At 34.8% G+C, this 27,513-nt stretch overlaps 1 protein-coding gene across 1 annotated transcript; it reads right to left on the bottom strand.

The window, feature by feature from the left end:
- On the bottom strand, positions 1–26,652 carry LOC129228609 (polycystic kidney disease 2-like 2 protein). The gene is made up of 7 exons (XM_054863290.1): positions 26,560–26,652; positions 26,258–26,384; positions 24,578–24,897; positions 12,073–12,190; positions 7,432–7,688; positions 4,440–4,611; positions 1–1,883 (listed from the first exon to the last, which is right to left on the bottom strand). Exons 1-7 carry the CDS (start codon positions 26,650–26,652, stop codon positions 400–402), a joined length of 2,571 nt encoding a protein of 856 aa, XP_054719265.1. The 3' UTR covers positions 1–399.
- Between the last annotated feature and the right edge of the window lie 861 nt (positions 26,653–27,513).

Here is a 27,513-nt window from a genome sequence, read left to right as displayed (position 1 = left end):
ATTTTATTTGTCATTTCTAAACACAATATTCATCTTCAATAATCATACACTTTATAAAAGTACATTCTAATTATGTAATATGACTAAATATATGACTGGATAACAATATTTAAAATCGTCTTTGGTTCTGTGCGTATACTCTAAAAATTAAAACAATTATAAACATATTTTGGGAATTTACAAATAGGAAAAAAAGTCCTGCTTGACTAAACCAAGTGAGATTATAACATGAAAACAGATAGCTATGTGTTTGAAGGAACTATGAATGAAATAACAGAAAAATCACTACCCTGTTAAAAGGAAAAAACATCCAATTTAGGTTACTTTTCTGATTTTTTAAAGGAAATTATATATTTGGAACAAGTGAGTGTTCTGAGAAAAAAAAAATCTGGTTGTCCTTTAACGGTTCCAACTCATAAATGACATTTTATCAGCCTTTGATTTGGTTGTTTTCATCCCAAAATCGTAATCATTATCATCATCCTTTTTGTATAAACTTTTGAGAGCTTTCTTGCTGTTGAGGTCTAGCTGGCCATCAAAATAAAATGAGTTGATGTGATTCAAAAGCCGGTCAACCTTTTCTGGAAAATCTTGTATTTTGTCTGCATTTGGACCAAGTCCGCTGCCGATGCCAAAGATCGGTTTCACGTCATTGTCAAAATCATCATCGTTTTTAGGCTTGTCATCATCAAATATAAAGAAGAAACCTTTCAACCTCTTCCACATGAAATCGACTATCTCGTAATCATTGGCCTGTTTGTCGACATCTACTTTGACGTCCTGGAAAGCGCTCAGAATGAGAGTAACGAAGATGTTCAACAAAATTATTGTGGTAGTGAGGCAGAATATGAAAAATGACAAGGGACCAAGTATCGGAGCTGCGAGGCAAATGGCATCAAAATCGAATCCACCACCATTCATTATGGCAAAGGTGGATTCAGCAGCAGTGACGAATGATGAGAACTCTCGAATCGTAAAGCCAAATACCAAGTAGAAAAATTGTACAAAAGCAAGATAAATAATTCCAAACACTACAAAGAATGATTTGAGATCTTTCGCACAAAGAGCAAGAGTACTGTACAAAATACCCATTCGTTTGTTGAAACGAAGAATTTTAATAAATTTTAATATAGCAATAAACATAAGGAAAGCCATTAAGAAACCAAACACTTCATCAACTGAAGCAACATACTGCATTTTGATATATCCGTTACCATGTGTTTTCTCAAATGTGGATAATATCTTTCTGGTTACCAGCATTCTGTAGGAATAAAATACTATAGCACTGATAGAAAGACTGATAACTATTACTTCAGCCCAGTTCCAATAAGATTTGAAATAATCTCTGCCTTCCAGCCTAAACTTTTTGAATTCACGAACCAGAAAATATAAAGTATAAATGACGTACCCCAACTCACAAGCCAAAACAAAAGCACCGAACCCTTGATGGTATCTCATGAGTCTAATTACTTCAAGGCGATAAAATGGAACTACACCTCCTCCGGGCAAAAACTCGGCAACGATTGTCATTACGCCAAAAAGATTCACTTGAGCATTGTAGACCGAAAATTCAGCAAAAACCGCTCGAGTTTTCTCATCAATCCAGTCACTTTTCTCAAGGTGAAACATTTCCTCCTTGAGCTTTTCATGTGTCCCACGTAGAGGGAACACATATCCACCTCCTGAATAAACATCTCTAATGGCCCAGAACGGCAGCCCATTCAGTTCCTTGGAAGTTCGATAGCGGTATTCATCATTCGTGTCATTTCGTGCCAGAACTTTCCAGCCAGGCTCATAACTTTGCTTGTCTTCATAAATGATATTTGAATGAGAGCGACATACCTCTGTGAGAGTTTTCACTCTTCTGTCCACATTACAAGATCCTGTAATCAAACAAGAAATATATATCAAAAATCAATAGTTATACATATCGCTCATATATGAAGGATACAGGTGAAAACTGCGTCAGTCAGCTTTTACAAGGAAACGAAATAATGATGCAGTCAAGTGGTTGCTGAAGTACACTTTTTAAAAAATCACTCATGTTTTGACAAAACTCTGTAAGTCAGCTGAAATATTTTTTTGAAAATAGTGGTACTGGGAGAAAAGCCCATCAGTCAAACATTCAAATGCGTTTTTCTCAAAATTAGCTTTTTTTTTGACTGACAGGGTTTTCCCCTGTACCCTTCATATATATATACATACCCTACTGAACAATATTATATACTCAAAAATTTGCTTTAGTCTTGGCCATAGCTTAACTCAATTTAATTTTACTTGTTATAAAATAGATATGAATAATTGAAAAAATAATCCTAAATCAAGTAAAGCTCATAGATTAAAGGAGTAATTTAATTTCAAAAGTGTCTAACTTTAATATTTAGTGAATACATGAAAAATGGATAAAAGTAAAAACTTAACAGAAAAAATCTTGGATTACAACAAAATATTGTTCAAAATAAACTCGTTCAGAGCTGTATTTTATGTATCTTTACTTTTTTGCTTTATTTGACATTTAAGTATTTACTCATTATATAAAAATTAGAAAATTTTTAGAAAATTTTTCATGGAAAAATTAAACACCGATTTTATACTATTACGACTTGTTCTTTGAAATCCTTTTCTAAAAAGTTACAGTGGATATCTTTTTTTCATTTTATAAGCAGGTAGCATAGAAACAATGATTTTCTAAGGGATAAAAAAAGGTTTTAAAATTTAAAACTAAAAATATATAAATAAATTGTTTCCTGTAAAAAATTTTAAAGCAATTTTATAAGTTCAATAAATTAAAATAATTATAACTGACCTTGAAATTGATTTTGAAAACAACTCAAATTTAAAATTGATGGCTAAATGACGTTATGAGGAAAAAAAATCAATGAGAGCTAAAAGAGGGGGGGGGGGGGAGAGATTTCTTAAAAATTTAAGGAGTTTTTGGACTCAAATGAGACTGAAAAAAAACAATAATAAAGAGATTAAATCAGATATACAAAAATTAAATGCAGTGGTTCTTTACACATAAATCTGTAAATAAGGATGTAATAAAGTATTTTGCTCCAATTGAATAACTTCCGGAACATAGTAGAATTGACAGACCATAAAATGACACATTTTATAACTTTTAAAGCTAGAACAATTGAAAGAATGATAAACATATTGATATAAGATTTCTAGAAATGAAAAACACATCATATTTTTAAAGATATATTAAATATAAAGATTAAAATGTAAATGCCAGATTGTTAGCTTTTTTCACTTGTAATTGATACAATGAAACTTCTATATGAGCAACCACCTCCATTAACGATCAGCTTTCTAAGGGACTGATTTTCCTTCCTATCTATTCAACCTTAAAAATCCTCTGAGAGAGACAAGCGAAACTGCTAATAACGATAAGAATGGAAAACTCAACACTAAAATATGAAGAAATTTTTTGCTAAGAGAAAACCAAGAAAGAGATAGAGAAAGAAAAGCAATAAAACGTTTTAGTCTGGACACACATCTGTCTTCTTTTGCTTACGAATGTGGAAACAAATCAGAATAAGGGTGCAAAATCTAGATTTCAAAGCGTTTCAAATGGATTCCCTTCGTGAACTTCTGTTCAGAGACTCAAGAATGTTACAAAAAGGGGGATGTAAGTTTATCGTCCCCGTGGGAAGCTAAGGTGACACTTGTATATCTTGCGGCAGGTCAGCCGAATTTTCTGTTATTGTTGGAGGTTGATAAGGACAAGTAATTATTGAAAAAGTTTTTCTCGGAATTTAGCTGTTATTTACGAATGGAACAGGGGGGGTCCTAGGTCATTTTTGTGGTCAGAATCCATCTTTGGCTCATTTGAATGGATGATAAATAGACAAGCTCATGTTGTACTCAGATTGCACTAATGATAATGACATCAATAATTAATTTTGCTGGCTAAAATCTGAACTACAAATAAAAGTTGGCTCAGAAAACACAAAGAATCTGAAGTAGACAAATTTCTTCTCACATTTTAAAGCGAACCAGTTTCTAACTGGAAAAATAAAGTAAGAAACATAATTTAGAGAAGAAAAAATTTAGTTTCCTCATTTAAATATATCCTTATAATATTGTTTTTAATATACTGTAAGCAGAACGTAAATGATTTCTGTTGGTACAATTATCAAAAACAACCTCTAAGAGTGACCAGTCTTCATTATCGACCAATTTTTTCAAGAACAGAGAGAATGGCTGCTCAAGAGAAGTTTCACTGTATCTGAAATTGCTGTCTACAAAACCAAAAGTTAAGACAATCTTTTAACCTTTGCAGGTGTGGAAAGGTGGTGATAAACACTAGAGACAAAGTCAATAATAAAGAAGAGAAATTGTCCTGAATAAGATTAATGTAGATCTAGTGACATTAAGTCAAACAATGATTTAAACCACAAGTGTAACAATATTTGAAGAAAGTAATAACTTACGCTCTTTTATTCGAACTTGTCTGAGCATCCCATACCCCATTATTCTGTTCACACGATCACTTAAGAAACCTCGGAGGCCAAAAGGCTGATCGCCATTGTACCATTTACCAACAATTAATTCTGGTATGAGAACTTCTCGAGTCCATTTGTAAAAATCAGCAGTGGAGGTTATCTAAATCAAAATGAATCAATTCATGAAACACACTTTTTTAAAAACAAGCACTGAACAATTAGATATTTAAAGAGTAAAGCGGAGACTCCACATTAGCAGAGAATCGACAGAAATGGAAAATCTTATTCAAATTCGGATCTTGCCGTTTTTGTGAGGCGTAAACGCGGCATAATCAAGACCTGAAAAAAGTAGAACTTTTTCTGTTTCTGACTTTTTCTAGTTTTTTGTTATCCAACAACCAATATCAGTTCACTGTCAAATGTAAACTTTTTTAGCGATGGCGTCCGTCATTGTTATTTGGTACAAATGAAAGGACATTTGTTAAATGTTCATCAGAAAAATAAGAATATACCCATTATTGAATGACAAAAAAATCAAATAGTTGAATGGGCAGCAATCTGTGAAATGCTTAAAATAAGCTTTAAGTTGAGGCTTCTAAAGTTCACTATCTGTAATACATAATCATAAAAACAATTTGCATGTAGACTAAATTTCTAAAATGTAATTAAAAGTCCCGAATTTTTATGGGAACGTAGTTTCTTGGCGAGATTTGAAATTACAAATGTTCTTTAATTTAGTTAGAGAATTGATTTACACTTCAATGGAACTTATTATTTATTGCATAGTTTGGCTAAATTGTTAATCGCTTGACAAAAGTAGAAAGATGTTTAAACTAGTTCATGGATTGTTTTACATTTTTAATGGATCTTTCAATAATTATTTACTGCATGTTTTGGCTGCATTATGGATTGCTTGGCAAGATACAAATTGGTAATTTTGTTTTATATTGTCTTGATGGAATGTTTTAGGTTTTAATAAAACTTTTAAATATTATGTACATTATATTTAGACTGACGTAATGGCTTGGCGAGATTAGAAATAAATGTATTGAGTGGATTATTTTACATTTTAATCTATTTTTAATGTTATTTAATGGCTGTGTGTGTGTGTGTGTTTTTTTTTTTTTAATTTTTTATTTTATTTTTTTTTTATTGTCATGTTTCGAATTTTATTTAAACTCCTAGTGGCTTGATGGTCTAATTTATTTGGCAGAATTAGTATACATTAATGGAACTTTTGAAATGGCTGAGACGCCATGATTTTTGAAAGCTCGCCGCAGCCACATCAACATAACTTTGCCATATTCATTGTAAGACATTAAAAGCATAATTGGAATGTAATGGCAATGTTCTCTCGGCATGTATTCAAAAATATTGGCCACAGAGTCATTACAAACTGTTCATTAAAAGGTCAAAATTTTGTCAAATAAATAAACTCAACCATCAAAAGAATTAAAACTTTGGTGGAATCACCATAATGTGGAGAATTTTTCTACACGAAATGCTGAAAGATTTTTTTTTTTTTTTTTTTTTGCACTATCAATGCAAACAAAGCATTTTTGTGCAGCAAAATAAGATTTTTTTGAAAATTTTTAGAGAAATTACTACTTTCAAAATCTAAAAAATGAAAAACATGGTTTTATTTAATACTAAAACAAATTTAATAAAAAATACTGAATGGGTATTCATCGCCAATTCTGCATGTTCCCGCTAAAAATTGGTTAAAATTGAAAATAAAAAACTGCCAAGTTAATAGAATTGACTTCCATAAAAAGTTTCATACTTTTGTAAAATAACCCACCAACTAAATTAAACAATAAAAGCTTTGATCAGTTAATGGTATAGCCCAACCTCATTATTTCAAAATGATGCCGCATAATATGTGTAGGTTTCTGTGTCGTTTTAACTTTGCACATTCATTTATATTGCTTACTCATTGAACATCAAACATCCAATGAGAATGTAAAAATTATTCCATTAGATGGCGCTTTCTTTTTGTTGTAAAATATATTACGCTGAAGTGGAGTTCACGTTTTTCCAAAACTGAAAACGAGCCATTTTACGTTCCTGCCTTATTTTTCTGTTTCACGGCAATGTAGAGCCTCACCTTAAGGAGCAAAAAATTTACTTTTGGAAAAAAATTAAAAATCACTAAACTAAGAAATGGCAAAATAAAAATATATTTTTGGGATAACAAGGAAACTTTTTACAAATTATTATAGTTATGAGCTTTGGATAAATTGGTTTCTTGTTATTCCAAAACACATGCCTGAAAACATTCACTATTTGTATATTTATTGCTTTTTTCATTTTATTATTCATTATTTAAGTAGAGTCACAAGAGATGATTTTTTAAAAGCCAATTTCAATTGCAAAAAAAAAAAAAAAAAAAAAGAAGAGAAATGATATGTTTTTTTCAAACATCTAACTAATAAGTAAGTAAGAAAACCGTAAACTAATAAGTTAAATAAACACCTTTGTGTATAAAAAGTAAAACAAGAAATAACAACATCAAATAGCACAAATAGCAGATTACTGCTTTTGTTTGATTTTTTTTCATCCATAAGCTCATTTTTGGTGCATTGAAAAAATGCATTCCTTGTAACGCTTAAACATGTGTCTGCAGCAGTCTGCAATTTGTACTATTTGGCGTTGTCATTTCTTATTGAATCATAACTCAGGAAATTATCTCTATTCTTGTCTTTATTGCTGTTAATGATACAAAATTACTTTTATATCCTCATACCATCCATGAAATTTTCGTACAAAAAGCATAAAAGCATAATTGAACAAAATCATTTAGTCTAATACTTGATTTCAACATAAAAAAGCAGTAATATGTGAAACATTTAGAGTTATTTGGTAATTTTTTTGCATTTGGGATATTTCCCTAAAAACATGTTCCTTATTAAACATATTTAAGAACACCTACACTAAGATTGAAAATGTTATTAAATAACTAAATTGAAGAAATACTTACACCCATGAAATCTATGTTTGAATCTCCTTCTCGAATAAAAGTATCCTTCAAATTTTGTCTTAAATAATAGGCACTGGGATCTCTATTTCCGTAACTCAAAATAGTTAAAATCCAGATAAAAAAGGCATAAGAAATTATTTCTTTCAAAATTGCAGTCATTTGTAACTCTTTTATCCTTTCCAGCTTTGCTCTTTCCATTTTGGCCATATCTGCTGGTTTGTACAGCAGTTTGCGCTTATCTTCTTTTGTTTCTGATTCTGTTGAAATGTACAAGAGAAATTATTACAAAAATGTCTTCTGTGTACTAAACATTTATAATTCAACAATGAACTTTCTGTACCATTATACACAGATAAAATCAGCAATAGGCATTTTCACATGACACAGTTTTCACAGGCACAAGTAAGGACCTGACTTCAGTAAGGCCCTCAAAATAGACTCTCAAAGTAAAATTTTATTTCTTGAAGGAAAAAAAAAATCTAAAATATTTTATTTTGAAAGAAAAAAGCCCTAGATTTTAAAAATTAAAATTTGAATAATATATTAAAAAAAATTATGCATATAAATACACCAACAAATTACGCAGCAAAAAAATTATGGTGGTTTATTCATTTGCTCCAGAGGATTAAATTTATCAGCAATAACTTTTTAATTATTTTAATGCATTTTATTTCTGCCATTCAAATTTACACAAGCTTTAAAGTCTAGGTGATTTTAGAATTGTAACAGAATATCACACTGAATCCTCAATTAGTTTGTAGTAGAAAACTGTAAAAAAAAAAAGATAAGAATTACAAAATCATATCGATTAAGGCTGAGTTAGCTGAGTCTCAAACGCTCTCTATCGAAGCTGATGTACACTACTAGCCATTAAAATTGCTACACCAAGAAGGCGGCATGGTGCAGACATGAAATTTAAAGAACAGGAAGAAGATGATGTGATATGCAAATGGTTAGCTTTTCAGCGCATTCAGACAAGGCAGGCGCCCCTAGCGACACCTACAATGTGTTTGAATGAGGAAACTGTACAATCAATTTCGCACATGCAAATTCAATTTGAACGTTGTTATGTGGTGGAAAATTGTTGTGATGCCTCGTGTAAGAAGAAATGCATACCAGCACCTTTCTGCCTTTGATAGAGGTCGAATTGTACCCTAACGGGATTGCGGTTTATCCTATCGCAGTTTTGCTGATTGCGTCGGTCGAGATCCAATTGCAGTTAGCAGAATATGGATTCGATGGGTTCAGAATGGTAATACAGATTGCCGTGCTGGTTCTCAACGGCCAGTAATCACTAACAGCTGAGAAGACAGGCATGTTATCCGCATGGCCTTAATGGATTGTACAGCCAAGTCACGAGTCCTGAGTCAAGAAATGGGGTCATTTGCAAGACAACAAGTGTCTGCACGAACAGTTCGGCGACGTTTACAGCAGCATGGACTGTCAGCTTGGGATGGGATGTACAGCCCTGGGATGTAATGGATTGTACAGCCACCTCACGAGTCCTGAGTCAAGAAATGGGGTCATTTGCAAGACAACAAGTGTCTGCACGAACAGTTCGGCGACGTTTACAGCAGCATGGACTGTCAGCTTGGGATGGGATGTACAGCCCTGGGATGTAATGGATTGTACAGCCACCTCACGAGTCCTGAGTCAAGAAATGGGGTCATTTGCAAGACAACAAGTGTCTGCACGAACAGTTCGGCGACGTTTACAGCAGCATGGACTGTCAGCTTGGGATGGGATGTACAGCCCTGGGATGTAATGGATTGTACAGCCACCTCACGAGTCCTGAGTCAAGAAATGGGGTCATTTGCAAGACAACAAGTGTCTGCACGAACAGTTCGGCGACATTTACAGCAGCATGGACTGTCAGCTTGGAGACCATGGCTGCGGCTACCACTGACGCTGCATCACAGACAGGAGCGCATTCAATGGTGTCATCAGCGAGGAACCTAGGCGTATCAATGGCGAAGCGTCATTTTTTCTGATGAATCCAGGTTCTGCTTACAACATCACGATAGTCACATCCGGGTTTGGTGGCATCGTGGTGAACGCACACAGGCAGCATGCATTCGCCATGGTCATACTGGCCCATCCCCTGGCGCGATGGTATGAGGCGCCATTAGATACACATCTCGGTCACCTCTTGTTCGCATTGACGGCACTATGAACAGTCGGGGTTACATTTCTGATGTGTTACGACCCGTGGCAGTACCCTTTATTCGAGCCCTGCAGAACTCTACGCTTCAGCAGGATAATGCACGACCGCATGTGACTGCTATTGTGCAGACTTTCCTTGATACGGAAAATGTTCCTCTGATGCCCTGACCAGCATGTTCTCCAGATCTCTCACCAAAAGAAAATGTCTGGTCAATGGTTGCTGAACAACTGGCTCCTAAGCAAACGCCAGTAACTACGGTCGATGAACTGTGGTATCATGTTGAAGCTACATAGGTGTCTGTACCTGTACATGCCATCCAATCTCTGTATGACTCAATACCCAGGCGTATAAGCGTTGTTATTGCTGCCAAAGGTGGTAGTTCTAGGTACTAATTTCTCAGGATCTATTCCCCCAAATTTCTTGAAAATTTAATCATTTGTTATTTCTAACATAATATATTTGTCCAATAAATATCATTTTGTTATCTGAATTTCTTCCTGGTGTAGCAATTTTAATGGCCAGTAGTGTAAATTAATAATTCTTTAAAGATGTCATGATTAATTTATAAAATTTTCAGAATTCATATTCACTATCCTAGTACATACAGTTAACTCTCGATAATTTGAAGTCCCAAGAGACCGGCTAAAACCTCAAGTAATCGGTAGTTCGAGTTATTGGAAGTTCCTTTCTCAGCTTTCTCAAGAATAATTTATAGTTTACTAGTGGTACCCGCATGGCTTTGCCCGTAATAGAAAATTAAAAGGTCTTTTGGTTCGCCTGTACATTTACAAATAATGTATGGTGAATTTTCTCGCCAATTGGCTTGTGCCCATGTTGCGGTTCCACATAATTTCGTAATTTACTCGTCCATCTTATGATAATTTTGTTCTTAAGATTGAAGTAGAAGAAGAACAAAATCGAATTTTCAAAAAATCGCTTTGAGGTGCACACCCCCATGCTGCAAACTAACTTTGTGCCAAATTTCATGAAAATCGGCCGAACGGTCTAGGCGCTATGCGGGTCACAGAGATCCTGACAGATAGAGATCCGGACAGAGAGACTTTCAGCTTTATTATTAGTAAAGATTTCTCAGGAATAGTGCATAACAGATAGATTTTTATACATTAGATAAAATTAAGTATTAGTTAATACCTTTCCAGAGAACATATTTTAATAAGGTACTTTGAAGCAGGAAATTTTTTTTTTGACTGCGAACATTTTTTTTTAAAATCACTAAAACGTGATCAAGTTTGTAAACTCAATTTGACATATCCACATTTTCAGAATTCTCCAGGTACTTAAGCAAAATATTCCCCCCAGAAAAAGATTTCAAAATGATCCCATTCGTAGGTCACTTTAGATTCATTATCATTGCTGTTTATGAAATCAGAGCACGTAAATCAGTTTTAACTACTGTTCTCTCATAGGCAGTTTCTGTCATCATATCAGGATAATTTTAGTTATCCAGAAAATAGAGGATACTATTTCCAATTTTTGACAAAATTTAAGTATCAAAGATTAGCCGGCAATGAAATTTTAGCTCAACAGCCAAGGCAAAAAACAGCACTATCGGCTACTTTCCACTCAATTTTGCAACACTGTGAGCATTAAGGAACACTATTATAACTAAGTCAAAGTAAAACAATGTGTTATTTTTTATCTTGCTTTTGCTGCATTTTTATGTATAAAATGAAAACGAAATGCATAAATATTTCCGACTTAAAAGGAGCACATTCGAGATATAGAGACACAATTGTATTAAAAACACTGAATTATTTTTGGGCCGAGTAAAAACTTTGAGATAAAGGAATATTAAAGTTTTAAGACTTCAAGTTATCAAGAATCGACTGTATTAGCATTTTGCTAACACTTGTTTTAGCTAATTTTAGCTTTTTTGCCAAAGAGCTTTTGGATTCAGCTTAAACCCAGATTCATTTAAACCGCTGATTACGTAGTTAATGTGCAAACTAACAAAATTTCATGGCCACATCTAGTCCAGAAGAAAGATTTTTTTTTCAGGGCTTTTAGTAGAAGAAGGCTTCGGACAAAACAATAAAAGTATCATAAGAATGATAAAAAAGTGAAACATGATACATTTGGCTAGGGTTTAAACACGAACAAGTTTAATAACTGTAGAACAAGATACTGTGAGATATAAGTAATTATTGAAATGATATTGAGTTGGTTCATTTATTTTTTCAAGTAAAATTCTTTGTTTCTCCCCCGACCCCCCCCCCCCCCCCCCCTCTTGCAGAACTGCATTCACATAACTAAAAACGTACATAGTGTTTATACTACATTGACATTGGTGCATTGCTATTACAAAAATCAAGACATTCTAACTATATTACTCAGCATGTTCGTACTGTTTCCATTTTAGTAAATTAGAAAACCAAAAGTGTTTAACAATGCAATATCTTCTAGCAGAACCTTTTCGGACAACTATTGCATTCCAAACATAGATTCTAAGTGCTTACCTCTGTGCAGCCATTCTTCGTCAGGGGCAAGTTCTGGAGGTTCTTCATCATCTTCATCCTCATCTTCCGTATCAACACTTTTGAAAATAGCAGAAAAGAACATTGCCACTAGGAATACCTAAAAAGAGGGATTAGTGATAAGTCAAACATAAAGACTATTGGATTAGTAACAAGCAAGATCATGGCCAGATTAAGGCATTGTCACAAGCTCAGGGCCTGCAGCCTAAAGTTTTAAAAACTTGGAGCAGTGGCGTATATATGCTTTTATTTTGGAGGGGGCCCATATAACCAAGATTAGCTCCTCCCACCCACACATTTTTTTTTTTTTTTTTGGTTTTGTAATTTCAATTTTTTGATAGGGGGGGGATCAACAGTGCTCTGATCTTCTCATTTTTTTCGAGGTGGGGAAAGGACTTCAAGCTGTCTGCCGCAACCAAACAAATAGATTTGGGAGGGCACTCTTAAAATATTCTCGCTTCTGGTGGGTGGGGGGATCCGGGGGTTTCCTCCGGAAATCTTTTGGAATTGCAGTCCTATGAACGCAGTTTTAGGCAGTCTCTGGTGATGCTACGGGAGGAAAAATTCGGAAGGCCTTCTGCGGAAATTTTTAGAAATGGAAATCTTAAAAGCACCATTATAGGCTATATTTGTCGACGTTAGTGTAATCAAAGGAATGAGATTTTAAGTTGCCCAAGATGGCTTTTTTTAAAAAAAATGGAGCGAAATCCATCACCCCTCCGCCCAATTTTTGGAAATTGAAGTTTTAAAAACGCAGTTTTAGACTAACTTCGATGATTCGATGATGTTACGGGCAGGGCGGTTCTGAGGCTCTCCCCAAAACTATTTTGAAATTTAAGTCCTAAAAAACGAAGTTTTAAAGAGCTATTCAGTTGTATTAGGAGGAGGGATTTAAACACTCTCCACCTTAAACTTTTCGAAAATGTAGTTTTTGATTTTTCATATTTCATACGGGAGCAAACGGACCCTCGTCCGAAATTTTTTCGTAATTGAAGTCTTAAAAGCGCGACTCTGGACCATATTTGGTAACGTTATGAGTTCGGCCTTTTTTCAAAATTGAAGCTCCACAAAAGCAATCTTAAACTATTTTCGATGCTTTCAGAAGGCAAGGCGTTTGGTAATTGTTCCCTGGCCTTTTTTCGACATTGAAGTCCTAAAAACGAGGTTTGAGAAGCTCTTTAATGGTTTTAGTGGGTGGAGGGGGATTGCGAAGTGTAACATTTTGAAGATTTTCTAATTTTTAGACCAATAGGAAAAAAGGGGAAAAAATGGGACGGGGGGGATGTGTGTGTGAAAGAAATAGGGGTAGTTGGACGCAATTACCTGATCAAAAGTCAGTAACTTTGAAGTTCTTTTTTTTTGAGCAATCACAATTACTTATTGTTCTCACTTGACTGTTTTTGGTGTGCTATCATTTTATTTTCCCACCGCCACCCTCCGCATCATCACCGTCGACCGGCTCCTCACGATGCTGCTCCTATAGCGAAAACCGTCTCCAGGTTGGGTCCATGTCCTACACACACGCGCATACACACACAACTACACACACAAACGCACACACACATACACACACACAAACACATACACACACATACATACAGACACCTACACATACATACATAAACACATACACACACACCACCACATATACACACGCATACATACAGACACCTACACATACACACACACCACCACATACACACACGCATACATACAGACAGACACCTATACATACACACAACTACCCACACACAGACACAAACACACATGCCTACACACACATACACATACCGCCTACACACAAACACACATACCCCCCACACACAAACACACACACCTACATACACACACTCGTGATTGCGAAAAACATAATTTGAATTCAAGATGTCAAAATTCAAATTAATTTTTCTTTTTCTTTTCTTTTTTTTTTTTTTTTTTAAGGTTATTTTCAAAATCAATTCAGATTTTTTTCCCAACATTAGGCAATTTTTGGAAAGGAGGAGTTCAAGAATCCTCCCCTGAAAGGTAAAACGCAATTTCAGGTCATCTTTGGAGATGTTTAGACGTAAGGAACGGTTTTAGGAATCTTCCTCCGAAACTTTTCAAAGTTGAAATCTTAAAGGCACAATTTCAGACTAATTTTGGTAGTAATCTTAGTGAAAGCGTGTTAGTTCGGGGGCCCTCCTCCAGAAATGTTTTGAAACTGATGTCCGAAAAAGGCCTAAATAAATGCGTTTTTAGGACATCAATTTCCATTGTTACTAAAACCAAACAACTAAAACTTATTTTAAAATTCTTGCAGGGGACAAGAGTTAACGAGAGAAACATTTTGAAGACCCTTCTTTTCAAACTGACTTTTTCTTAAATAACTTCACTTCCCCAAGCCATGTTCTTTTCTTGAGTAAGGAGTACGGATCCCCTGACCCCTTCTGAAAACCACTGCCAGTTGCCTAGTGCCATCTAACGCAGGGTTCCCAAACTTTAACGATTCACAGCACTCTTTGAAGAATTAGAATTTTTTCTCACGCCATCCTAATCTAGTTTTATATACATATTATTGTTACCATAGGCACTTCGCGGCACCCCTCGCCTCTTCCTGCGGCACCTAGTTCGGAAATCTCTGATCTAACGTATAGTAATTATTATTATCACTACATATTTATTTATTTATTCATTATTATTATTATTTTTTAAATTTATTTATTTATTTATTTATTTTATTTTTTTGTAGCTAAAAGTTTGGAAATTATTTGTGAGCAACTAAAACCAAAAATAACTACCTTCATTTTTAGATTTTTTTCTCAGATTTTGGAGGAGGCCCGGGCTCCCTCAGCCCCTCCCTTATATACGCCCTTGACTTGGAGTAACTTCAATAAAAATTTCTCAAAAATTTAATTTCTTTCACACATCCCAAAGTTTCTCCAGTTCTATTGTTACCATATCTTAGCAACCACACAGAATTTGACGACATCTTATGTTATAAGGTATACTATCATATAGAGTAGCACCCATTAAATACCAGTAACCAAAGTCGAAGGGACAAAGTAAAAACTTCATTTTCGGTTTTATTTTTTTTATAAAAGTTAGAACAATATGCTTTTGAACATTGTTTCATTTACAAATATGTTTCAAATAGAAATGCAGACTTGCCACTCTTACAAAACAGGAAAGCAAGAGAAATAAAATGAAAAAGCAGGAGCAATTTTCATACCTGGAACCAGACGAATGATAGTACAAATTTACAGTTTTAATGTTCTTAGGCTTTGAGTATAGAAAAACAAATCCACAAAATATAACATTATATTTTTAGCTAACAATTTTTAAAAAATATTTTAAGAATTAAAAATAAATACTGATTGATGCCATTTTTTTTCACGATTATTCATCGCATTATTTCTTCAGTTTAATAACCAACTATAGAGGAAAACTTTAAAGGCAATTCAAATAAAGAAATTTGGTCAAATGTAATTAGTATTTATACATAGTCAGGGGAAACACAATTTCTAAAAGAAAAATTCAAGTTGTAAAATAGTAGCTGCAACAATCTCTTGAAAACAAAACTGACATAAATTTTAATACTGGTTTAAAGTTGCTAGAGTACTACATAAGCATTTTTCAAACATATATTAATTGTTAGGGATTTCAAGATGTTAGTCAGTAAATTAGTCAACTTAGTCAAATTTCTAAAGATTAATTTTAAAATTTTAATGGTAATTTTTTTCTTTAGAAAACTTTAATTAGCAAACAAAGTACTCTCATATATATAATAGCCAATGATCGAGTAACCCATCAGTTTCAACAATGAAGCCCGTGCGACGGCATGATAATTTGATAATATGTTTTGGTAATGTTTAACATGCAGGGAAAGGCTTTATTGTGACAAGGCTGAACTCGATCCGGTAACTCCACAGTTTCATTGGTAAGACTGTGTCATTTCAGGGGAATAAAGAAACGAAAAAATGGTCAACAATGAACGCTACCTACTGGATGTTAGGGTTAATCCACTAGAGTTGGGGTTATGATTTCAAGTATCAAAATATCACCAAATAGGCAATGGCTTCGTTCAAATATAGAAGCAATTTTCACCCGTCATACCTTGATGGCCAATTTTCTGATATTTCAATAAAATATGCAGGGTAAACACAAATTAATATTTTAAATATCCAGTTTCCAGCGCAAACTTAATGGACTGTTAATCGGACACTCAATAACTATGAAAGGCATTTAATTTTCATTCTACAATCGGCAGTTTTTGCGGCAGAAAGAGATTCCAAATCTCAATGTGGCGACATTTATCTCCAGCAGTTTTTTTAACAATCCTTTGAGGTTTGAGGGAAACATTTTTCTGTCCAAATTTTGGAGAATTTTCTGTTTGCAATACTTGCACTAAATCAGAGTTTACTTTACCAAGTTTATAATTTTGTCACATTTGGCATGGTAACGAATGCTTAGCCTGGGCCCTGCATATTGTCCAAATTTTTCGGTGTACAAACATTAGACTCCTTTTCTTTCCTCAACAATCATTAGTTTTCAAAATTTTCACTACCACAATAAATGTAAAACTAAAAGACTTTTGACTGTACTCTTGACAGCCAAAGTGCAGCAATTTTATATGCCTCAAAAATCAGGAGAAATATCTCTGGTGGCATGAGGCGAGAGATTGAAGATTACAGCAAGAAAGTTGGCATGTCTGCAGAGGAATCTATATATATAAAAATGGATGTATGTTTGTGGGTGTGTGTGTATGTTCCTTATACAAAGCCAGTTTTCGTCGGATTTCTTCCAAATTTGGCACAAAGGTAAATTGTTGCTCAGGAATTCATATAGGCGGATTTTTGGAATTTTAAAAAGACCCAAAGAGGTCTAATTTCATATTTTGACTCATAAAATTGCTCTTTTCTGCACGAACGAATTTTTGTATAGTTATGAATTTAGTTTAAATGAAAAGCCCGTAAAAAACTACCCTAGGTGAAGTTTCTTTAAAGATTAACTTTAATCGTTAAATTTGTGAACCTTGGTTGAAAGCAAATGAAAACGGTTATCAATATATAACTACCAGGAGCTATTTTAAATGCAATCAACACAAAAAGTATCCTGAGCGATGGCCATCAATGTCGTTTAGCGATGAGCGCTAAAGTATGTTTGGCGAGAAAGCCGAAGATATAAGAAAGGATGCTGTGCATCGTTTCTTGAACTGCGAAATACGAATCCAAGGGGTCCATTGATGCTACTCATGGTTCTATTTAATTTGAATGCTATCGTTAAATTGTAATTTTTAAATATTGTGTAACTATAAAATCCACAACAGTAAGGGTTGCGTGTAGTTTTTTTTAGCAGTGTTTTTCTCGTTAATAGTAAAGAAAATACAAACATGAGTAAGGTAATAATATTGCATTCAATATTGACGTACAATCTTCGACTGTTTCAGCATTAGACTACTTTTATTAAAACCACATCTATTTCATCCTTGCAACAGAAATTTAATTTAATGCTCTATGATCCCTATGAAACCAATTTGCAATATATAAATTTTCTTTATACTATTCCTTGATTTACGTCGAATCTTTAAGTAATTCGGAATTCGGTTTAATAGAAGTTGCTCCAGGCTGTCGAAGAACGGGTGTAAAAGTACTAATAAAGCAAAGAAATTGCAAAATAATCATAGTAATGCATAATAGCGCATTTGGAATTTATCTTTCAAAGGGGAGGGATGTGGTCAAGGCTTTCCTTACATGTATTATATACACACTACTATTCTAGGATTGCCAAAACGTCGTGAAAAAAAAAAGGTTGTGTGCACTTTTTGACTCGCAAAATCGCATGGAAATTTAATATGGCGGAGTTCACATAGTGTTCGAAGGGTAGGAGTTTAAATATCGAAAAAAAAAAAAGCTGGTAAATATTAATTTAAATTTAAATTCTTTGAAACTGCATAAAATTGCTATATTTTTTCAATGAATAAATTTACATGACGAAGTTTCTTCAACATCTACCGATAATTGTCACCTGTTAACTGGGAATGACGCAATATTTCATCATACACGGACATCAGCGTAAATGGGTATGATGTAATATTTCGTCAGTGTACTACTGAAATGGGTATGACGTAATATTTCATCAGACAGAGTACTACTGAAATGGGTATCACGAAATATTGCGTGGTACTATAAAGTTTTTCTTTTCAGTCTTTATTTTGATACGGGTTCATTCCCGGTAAACAGGTTTTGAATTGAACAAATTTTTATTACAAACAATCGAAAAATATTGCCAGTTTATAACTACCACTAAGCATTTTAACGATAGTTGTACAAATCGCTATGATTAAGAGCTTACCGTTCAAAGTTTTAGCGTTTGTCTTGCCACTCTTTTGGTTCGAGAGCCATAAGTCTAAAATATGTTATAGACAAGCTAAATTATGGGGATATTCGTTATTTTGTAATCTATGATAGCTTTTACTGCACATTAAAAGTTATACTACTGCGTAGGTACTTCTCCTCATTTTGTCTCCATTAGTTTAAGCTGTGTTACATTGAACTCTGTAAAAATGCCTCCAAAGAAACGTAAAGGAATTGGCCAAGTTCATCCAAAGGCTAAAAAGATGGCCCAAAAGCGTAAGGAAGAAACTCCTGAAGAAAAAAATAGAAGACTTGCAACAATGCGCGAGAGAGCTACGACATCTAGAACTTTAGAGACAGCGGAAGAACGTGATGTCCGCCTGCAGGATAAACGAGATAGAGCGGTGGCAGCTAGGGCTTCAGAAACAGTTCAGCAGCGTGAAATTCGCCTTCAGGGTAAACGAGATAGTGCGATGACATCTAGAGCTTCAGAAACCATCCAGCAGCGTGAAGCCCGCCTTCAGGATAAACGAGACAGAGCGGCAGCATCTGGAGCTGTAGAAACCATGCATCAGCGTGAGGATCGTCGAAATAAACAACGCGTTCGAGCTGCTACATCTAGAGAATCAGAGACAGTGACACAACGTGAGCTTCGAACGCAGGAAGTGAGAAATAGGAGAGGACAATCACGGACTGCTCAAAACTTCAGTTTAGCGCTAGAAGGATTTCACTATAATGCTCAAAAAGATTACGCGAGCCATGAAAGTAATAACATCGGGAAAATGGACATTATTTGCAGTTATTGTCAAGCAAAAAAATTCAGTTCAGAGTCTTCTGGTATTTGCTGCAGTAACGGAAAAGTAAAACTATCTCCATTAGAGCCGGTACCACAGGAACTTTTGACTTACACTGCAGGGAATACACCAGAGTCAAAACATTTCCTTAGTAGCATAAGAAAATACAATGCGTGTTTTCAAATGACGTCGTTTGGCGCAACATCAGTTGTTCAACAGCTTGGTTGACAACTGTTGAACAATTGTCCCTGCACTGCACATTAACATTCACAGTGCAGGGACAGATTTATCATAAAGTCGGATCATTGTTGCCTCCACCAAATGAACCACCGAAATTTCTACAGCTGTACTTTGTTGGCGATGAGCAAAGAGAAACTGAACAAAGATGCTCTTATATTTCAGGAACAAGACGGCAAATTGTGTTTAAATTACAAAAGATGCTTCATGACCACAATAGTCTCATTAAAACTTTTAAAACCACATTGGAAAATATGCCAACTGATGAATATAAAGTCATCATAAGAGCAGACAGAAGACCTGCAGGTGAACACGAGCGACGGTTCAATGCTTCGCAAGTAGATGAAGTTGCAGTGGTTATTTCAGGAGACGAGTTTGAGCAGCGTGACATTATTATTCAAAGAAGGGGGGAATCTTTGGTTCGCATATCAGAAACACATTGCTCCTATGATGCTCTTCAGTACCCAATATTATTTCCCAGCGGGGAAGATGGATATCATTTTAATCTAAGGCAAGTAAACCCAGCAACAGGTGAAACAACCAGCAAGAAAGTTTCAGCGATGAATTTCTATGCATATAGATTAATGGTTTGTGATGCTGAAAATAATCACATATTAAACTGCAGACAACTGTTTCTACAATTCATCGTAGACATGTATGCGAAAATTGAGAGTGAACGTCTTCTTTACGTTCGTTTAAATCAACGTAATTTGAGAGTTGAAGAATATATTCATCTTTGAGACGCGGTGGTAAATGATGGGAACATTGAAAATCTAGGATCCCTGATTATATTACCATCCTCATTTACAGGCAGTCCTAGACACATGCATGAGTATGCGCAAGATGCCATGACTTACGTTAGGACGTACGGGAGACCGGATTTATTCATAACTTTCACTTGCAATCCGGCGTGGAAAGAAATAAAAGAGATGCTCTTTAGTGGTCAATCGCCCAATGAGCTCCACGATTTAGTTGCGAGAGTCTTCAGACAGAAGCAGATGAAACTAATTAATGTTATTACGAAAGGACATGTGTTTGGAGTGCCAAAATGCTGGTTATACACGATTGAGTAGCAAAAGCGAGGTCTCCCACACTCACATAACTTAACCTGGCTAACAGAAAAAATTCAACCAACTCAAATAGATGACGTCATATCTGCTGAATTGCCAAGCCCAACACAAGATCCTCATTTTTTCTCAATAATAACAAAACACATGATTCACGGACCATGCGGGAATCTTAATCCAAACTCGCCTTGTATGAAAGATAGAACGTGTACCAAGAAGTACCCTCGTAATTTTATCAAAGAGACACAAACTGGAACTGATGGCTATCCATTATACAGACGTAGAGCTCCAGAAGACGGAGGATTCACATCAACATTGAATGCACGCAACAATTCAGTAATAGAAATAGATAATAGATGGGTCGTTCCATTTTCTCCTCTTCTGTCGAAAATGTTTCAGGCTCATATCAACGTGGAATACTGCAATAGTATAAAATCAATCAAGTATGTCTGCAAGTATATTTACAAAGGCAGCGATATGGCCGTTTTTGGTTTAGGCAACGAAGGAACGAATGACGAAGTGATGCGCTATCAGTTGGGCAGATACATTAACAGCAACGAAGCAGTTTGGAGAATCCTAGGGTTTTCACTTCATGAACGACACCCAACTGTTGTTCATCTCAGAGTTCATTTAGAAAATGGTCAAAGGGTGTACTTCAAGCCAGAAAATGCCCCCAGGCTGGTTGATAATCCATCAAACACGACCTTAACAGCATTTTTTCAACTGTGCGAGCACAATCCTTTCACAAGGACTTTGTTGTATCACGAAATTCTTAAATATTACACTTGGAATGCGTCGATGAAAGTTTTTTGCAGAAGGAAAGTTGGTCACTCTGTTGCTGGTCATGATGTTGTCACGACTGATGCCCTGGGTCGTGTATATACAGTTCACCCAAACAATGCCGAATGCTATTTCCTAAGGATTCTTCTTCACTCAGTTCGAGGACCAAGATCGTTCTTAGAATTAAGACCAGTAAATGGCGAAGTTTGTCAGACCTTTAGAGAAGCATGTGAGAAGTTGGGATTACTGGAAGAAGACCAGCACTGAAATGATACCTTGCGAGAAGCTGAACTGAACTCTCTACCTGAGCAAATTAGAAATCTTTTTGCAATAATATTAACTACATGCTGCCCTTCAAATCCAATGACTTTATGGGAAACATATAAAGAGGCTTTAAGTGAGGATATTCTCGCTAAAGTTCAGAGAGCAAATCCGACAATGGAAATTACATTTAGTCCGGATATTTTCAACGAAGCATTAGTTAATCTTGAAAACAAATGCATTGACATAAGCAGCAAAACATTACAACAACTTGGCTTGTCTGCACCATTGCGAGATAGACAAGATCTGCTTCAGGCAGACTTAATGCGAGAAAAAAACTATAACGTCGAAGAGTTGACTGCATACGTCGAAGAGAAATTGCCGCTTCTAAACCAAGATCAAAAACAAACATTTGATATTATCATTGATCTCTTAAAGGAAGAACGAGGCCGTATTATTTTTTTGAATGCTGCAGGGGGCACAGGAAAAACGTTTTTGACAAATCTAATTTTGGCTCAAGTAAGGGCTCAGGGAGAAATTGCTCTTGCGATAGCTTCTTCAGGAATTGCGGCAACACTGATGGAAGGAGGGAGGACAGCTCACTCTGCACTTAAATTGCCATTCAACATTGCCAGACAGGAAAATCCGACCTGCCAGATAAGCAAGGCAAGTGGTCGAGCACAGGTGCTCAAGACATGCAAATTAATCGTGTGGGATGAATGCACAATGGCCCATAGACAGGGTTGCCACAGAAGTTCAAGAATGAAATTCCCTGACATTTCCAGGTTTTCCAGGTGGTTTTGAGAAAAATTCCAGGTTATCCATCTCCACCTTCATTTTGCAACATTAATATATACATCTCAAATTTTGATAAAACTTACCTCATTTTCAAACATTACAAACAATGATTACCAAATTTAATTTACTCAAGCTGAAATAATCAAAAATATGTACTAAGGGTGGTTCATTTTTTTTTTTTTTCTCTCAGCTCGAGTCCAAGACACCCCTTATTTTTTTAGACTTACTAATAGTATTGTGCTGTAAAAGTTTTAGCTTCTTACTCAAATTTTAAGAGGGTGCTCAATGACCCCTTAATTTAACATTAGCACTAGCACAGAAAAAGTCACAAATTTAGAAACATTTAATTTCCCCAGCTGTTTTTTTTTTATGTAAGTAATTATTTTATTGCAATGAATATGCATATAACTCGTGTAGATTATAGTATGTAACATTGTTTTTCGGTTCAATATATTTTTTTAACCCCCTCCTCATACTTATGAAGTTTGAGGGAGGGGGTCGAGCACCCTCTTTCAGTTGGAATAGGAAGTTAAAATTCTTCCAGTATTTTACTATCCACAAGTCTAAAAACATTGAGTGGTGTCCTGTCTTCTAGGAGAAACCTTTTTTTTTAAAGTGTATTTTTGAACTACCCTAACCTTCACTAAACACAAGTGAAGCAAATCACTGTAATAAACAATTAATGTAAATGTAGCATATCTAATTTTCAATAGCGAGGAGCCACTGCCTTACATCAAGTGAAAGAACTGCAAAATTAACAATTGTGACATCTGTATCACAAAAATAAAGTTAATTGCTAAAATAATCTTAACTAAAAACTTATGAAACCTAAACTTTTTCAATTATTGCCTTCTACCCCTCCGATCCATTGAACTCAAAGCGCTTTTAGACTTTGGCCTGTAAAAAAAACTTGCATCTTTTAGCTTCACATATTTCCCCTGTTTGTTGCTCATAAAACAGGGGTGCTCCCCCCAAGTTCAATGGCACAACCCCCCCCCCCCCAATATTTCTGAACGCCTTAGCGCTTTTTTCATTTTTAACCATCTTTATTTATTTATTTTTTTACCTATTTATTTTTAATTATTATTGTTTTGAAAGAAAAGTGTGCTCGCTCCCCAATAAAATACACACACACAGATGAAAATAATAAAGTAAAATAATATGAGTAAATAATTTGAATAAAAATAAAATAAAATAAATAAGTAAAAAATCCCCCCACCCAAAAAAAAAATTTTTGATGGCGCAACCTGAGCCATAATTACCCCTGTCATAAAGTTAAATTTTGAGCATAGATCAGAAACTTCTCTGATGTGCAGATTTTCTTTTAATCGGATTACTTTTATTTTGAAAGAAAGAAGCGCATTGGAAGTCTTTAAAGATCACTACCAAAATACTAAAAGATTAGCGATACTTCTGTAAAAAAGAACTTTCTAAGTTTAAATTGTCTAATGAACTAAATTTACAGAACAAAATTGTTTAGAATAATACGATTTCATTAATTAATTTAAAGAAATAATATAAAATATGAAAAGATTATATTGCAGCTCATTAAAAACTTCAGTCGCACTCGCAGACAAAACAATGTGCTGTGCATCATAACAACTTCAGAACTGCCTGACGTAAACAAGTGGCGTTTAAACAGAGCCCGCTCAAACGAGGAAGAAAAGAAGTACCTTCTGCGCATGTCCGCCGCCGACTGCTATGACGCACGCACGCGCCATTAGCAGAGAGTTGATGAAAAGAACTGCAGGGGGAAGAAAGAAGAGAGAGGGGAACGACAAAACGACGAATGGGAAGGGAATGGAGGCGAAAAAAACAAGGCTGAAAGGTTTTTTTTTTTTTTGACGTCATAGACCGCGGGCCGCGCTAAGAACGATCGGAAATATGCAATTTTTCATTTTCCCTGACATTTCCCTGATTTTTCGGCCATTTTCATTTTCCCTGACAATTCCAGGTTTTCCCGGTGCGTGGCAACCCTGTTGATGTTATCGTTTCTGTAGATGCTTGGTTTTTCTGTGCTACTTAAGTTCTTTGTGGTATCAATTCCACTTAGAAGTTGGGTTATACAACTTTTTTTACATCCGTGTTGATAGAATTCCTTCTTTAATCTTTGAGATATGTGGACTTAATAAGCACCCGGGCAACGCCGGGTAGTAAGCTAGTTATTTATATAAGAGCTACTAAGATTGTTAGAGCATTAAATTCAGTATTTTACCTTAATTGGTTGAGTAACTAGAATAGAGCTAAAGAATGAGACCAGGAGGGATGTAATCCATTTCTTCGTTTTTTCATCTCCAAACTGCACACCATAGGCCCACAGGAAGAAGCAAGATACAACAATACTTGAAACTGCCAATAACCATGCAATGATGCGACACCACCATGGAAACAAGAACTTCTTCTTCTTCTTTTGCTTGACAAAGCGATTCTCCCGACGTGATTCATCATCTTGAGAAATGTCATCCAATATTAGTGTTGTACCGGATGCAGCAGAACCAGGGCGTGAAAATGTAGATAGTTTTTTCTTTGACGCTTCTGTATAGAAATTAAAAAGTAAATTCCATTAATTGGTATATATAAAATGGACGGTCTTATGCCGGAGTGAATTATCATCCATAATATATTTTTTGATGAGACAAAGTTAGATCAAAAAAGACACATAAAACATATTTGTATTTTATAAACTAGGAAAGCAGTATTAGGTAATACTGCCATGCTAGGCACAAAAGTCGTATCTGCACTTTTTATCAAAACTGAGTTAGAATCACCAGTATGTTCTTTGTCACATACTTAACCTAAATACAATGTTTTGTAGTCATATGCCAATGGGAAATATTTTTAAAAAAATTCTAAAAAAATTCCATCTGAATCAAATACATGAAGCCGCACAACTTTAAACGTCAATTTCTCATTTTGAACTCAGCTGCAGCTACAACTTTTGCGCTTAGCACGGCAGAATACTTGACATGTTTATATTTAATTAATTTGAGACAGAAAGCAATATCTGCAACATGTTAAAGTAGTTAAAGTCACAGTTTGCTCTGGCATAAGAGTATCCAAATGCAAGTTTGTAAGTAGAAAAATAGGAAGTTCTATTAGATGTTCTGAATAACTATTGCTGTTATATAATAAAATACCTTTGCAAAGCTCAGCAACATACTTTTGTTTGCTCTTTTTACATCCAGATAATATTAGGTATATGTAACTGAACTATTTCATGTTCTTGTTTTTTCATTAATTTGTTATAACAGCTTTTGGAAATAATCTTACAACTAGTTGCATCAAACAAAAACTATGCAACAAACAATAAAATGGATTTTATAGATGTTAATTGAGTCAAAATTATTTAATTAGTCATTACTTGATAAGTTTTGTTTTTGAAGACAACAGTTCTAATATGAAAGTCAATGCAACTAAACTGAGAAAAAAAAGTAAATTTAATTCAGGTAAGTGTCCATAGTATATTTATGGAAATTATCCACAAAATATTATGAACATTTATTATTATATAAAATGATTTGTTTGCAACAAAGGTTTTTTTAATCTTTACGTACTAAAAGAATTTCTAGCCCATGAGTTTTTTAATTTTGTAAATGAATTTGAAGCTAGCAAGACTTTCAAGTCAAGCTCTACATGCTTCATTCAATTGTATGAAGGCAGCACAGACACATTTCAATTTGGAAGCTGGCTGTAAATGAAGAAAATGTACGATGCAAAGCCAAGACAAACAGAAACTTTTTTGAAAATCCATAAATAAAAAGTTAAGAAAACAATTTATTCAACATAAGTAATTACACAAAAAAAAAATCCATTGCTCTGAGCTTCCTGGAACCTTTGAAATTTTCCTGAATTATATTGATCAATTAAAGGACTTAAGTAATATTCGGCAACTTACGCTGCTTTTTGATAGCTTCAGTAACATGTGATGGTCTCAATGTACGTAGGCGGGTTTTTCTGAAGAGAGTGATCATCAAGAAAGTAGGTGGAAATACTATAAAGTTAGCCATCACTCCAACACCAATCTAAAATCACAAAAAAAAAAAAAAAAACATTGCAATTTGCATTATCCATTCTTGCGCAAAAAAAAGTGATATAAAAGTGAAAATATTGTTCACACAAAAAACAATCTTTTTTTTCTTTCTTTTTTTTTTTGACATTGGGCAAAAATGTACTACATTTAGTATGAGAAGTACTTGCCTGTTCAGGGCTTAGAGACAATGGACCAAGGCTAAACGCTGATCCTGATGGTTTGGATGGTACCCTACCATACCACATAGCATTCACTAGCATGGACAAAAACAACATTGCAAAACAACAAGTTACTCTTTGGGCCCTCGTGAATCGACTCTTGGGAGGGCGCATAAATATCGAAAACCAGAGGTGACCATCGGATAGATTTTTCTGTGTCTTTTGTTGGAATAAATGATTAAATTCAGTGGCTTCTCCTTTCCCAGCAACAGGAAGCAACCTATCAATCTAAAACAGAAAAAGAAAATGTAATCACTGAAATTTTTAATGGTAAATTCAATTTTTTTCTCAACTGAAATATTGGATACCCTTTGTCAATTGCAATCAATATAATACTGACAAGAGAACATTAACCTTTATAATGGAAACTTTTAAGCTCGAATCGTATGGAAATGGTATATACTAATGAAACAAAACCCCTGAAATATCTTTTTATTTAGCAGTGGGTATTAATACTCAAGGCTGAAATTTCCAAATCTTTCATGGATTAAGGGGGGAGGGGGAGAAAAGGCTTTCAGCCATAGGCGGATTTACGAGGGTGCCAGGGGGTGCGCCGCACCCCCAAAATTTTTGGTTAGGTTTTGAAAAAAATTAGTTTATTATATTTCACTCAGAAACGCAGTTGGGGAGGGGGGGGGGATTCATAGCTGTTATACTAGTAAATTTACTTGAATCCAGTGTATCACCACACATCGCTAGTGCAAGAAAAACATAACTGAGGTCATATTAAGAATTGAAGTAATTTTATCCATTTGGGAAAAAACTAATAAATTTCATGCAAATAAAGAAACTTCTGAAACAATTTATTGTTCAGTGTTGTGTTATTGTATAGAATAATTGCATGTTCTGTAATTTGGTATTTAATTCGTATATCAATACCAATTCTTCTATTTTAAAACAACA

This window comes from Uloborus diversus, chromosome 8 (genome assembly GCF_026930045.1).
Source record: "Uloborus diversus isolate 005 chromosome 8, Udiv.v.3.1, whole genome shotgun sequence".
NCBI lineage: Eukaryota > Metazoa > Arthropoda > Arachnida > Araneae > Uloboridae > Uloborus > Uloborus diversus.
Note: the sequence above shows the minus strand (reverse complement) of the source record. Positions and strands in the feature narration are given on the sequence as shown.

Coding starts and splice junctions, on each gene's coding strand:
- LOC129228609 (XM_054863290.1), bottom strand. CDS start 26,652: ATGCTAGTGAATGCTATGTGGTATGGTAGGGTACCATCCAAACCATCA. Junction 26,385..26,559: donor TGTCTCTAAGCCCTGAACAG/GCAAGTACTTCT, acceptor TTGTGATTTTAG/ATTGGTGTTGGAGTGATGGC. Junction 7,689..12,072: donor CGAAGAATGGCTGCACAGAG/GTAAGCACTTAG, acceptor ACATTTCAACAG/AATCAGAAACAAAAGAAGAT.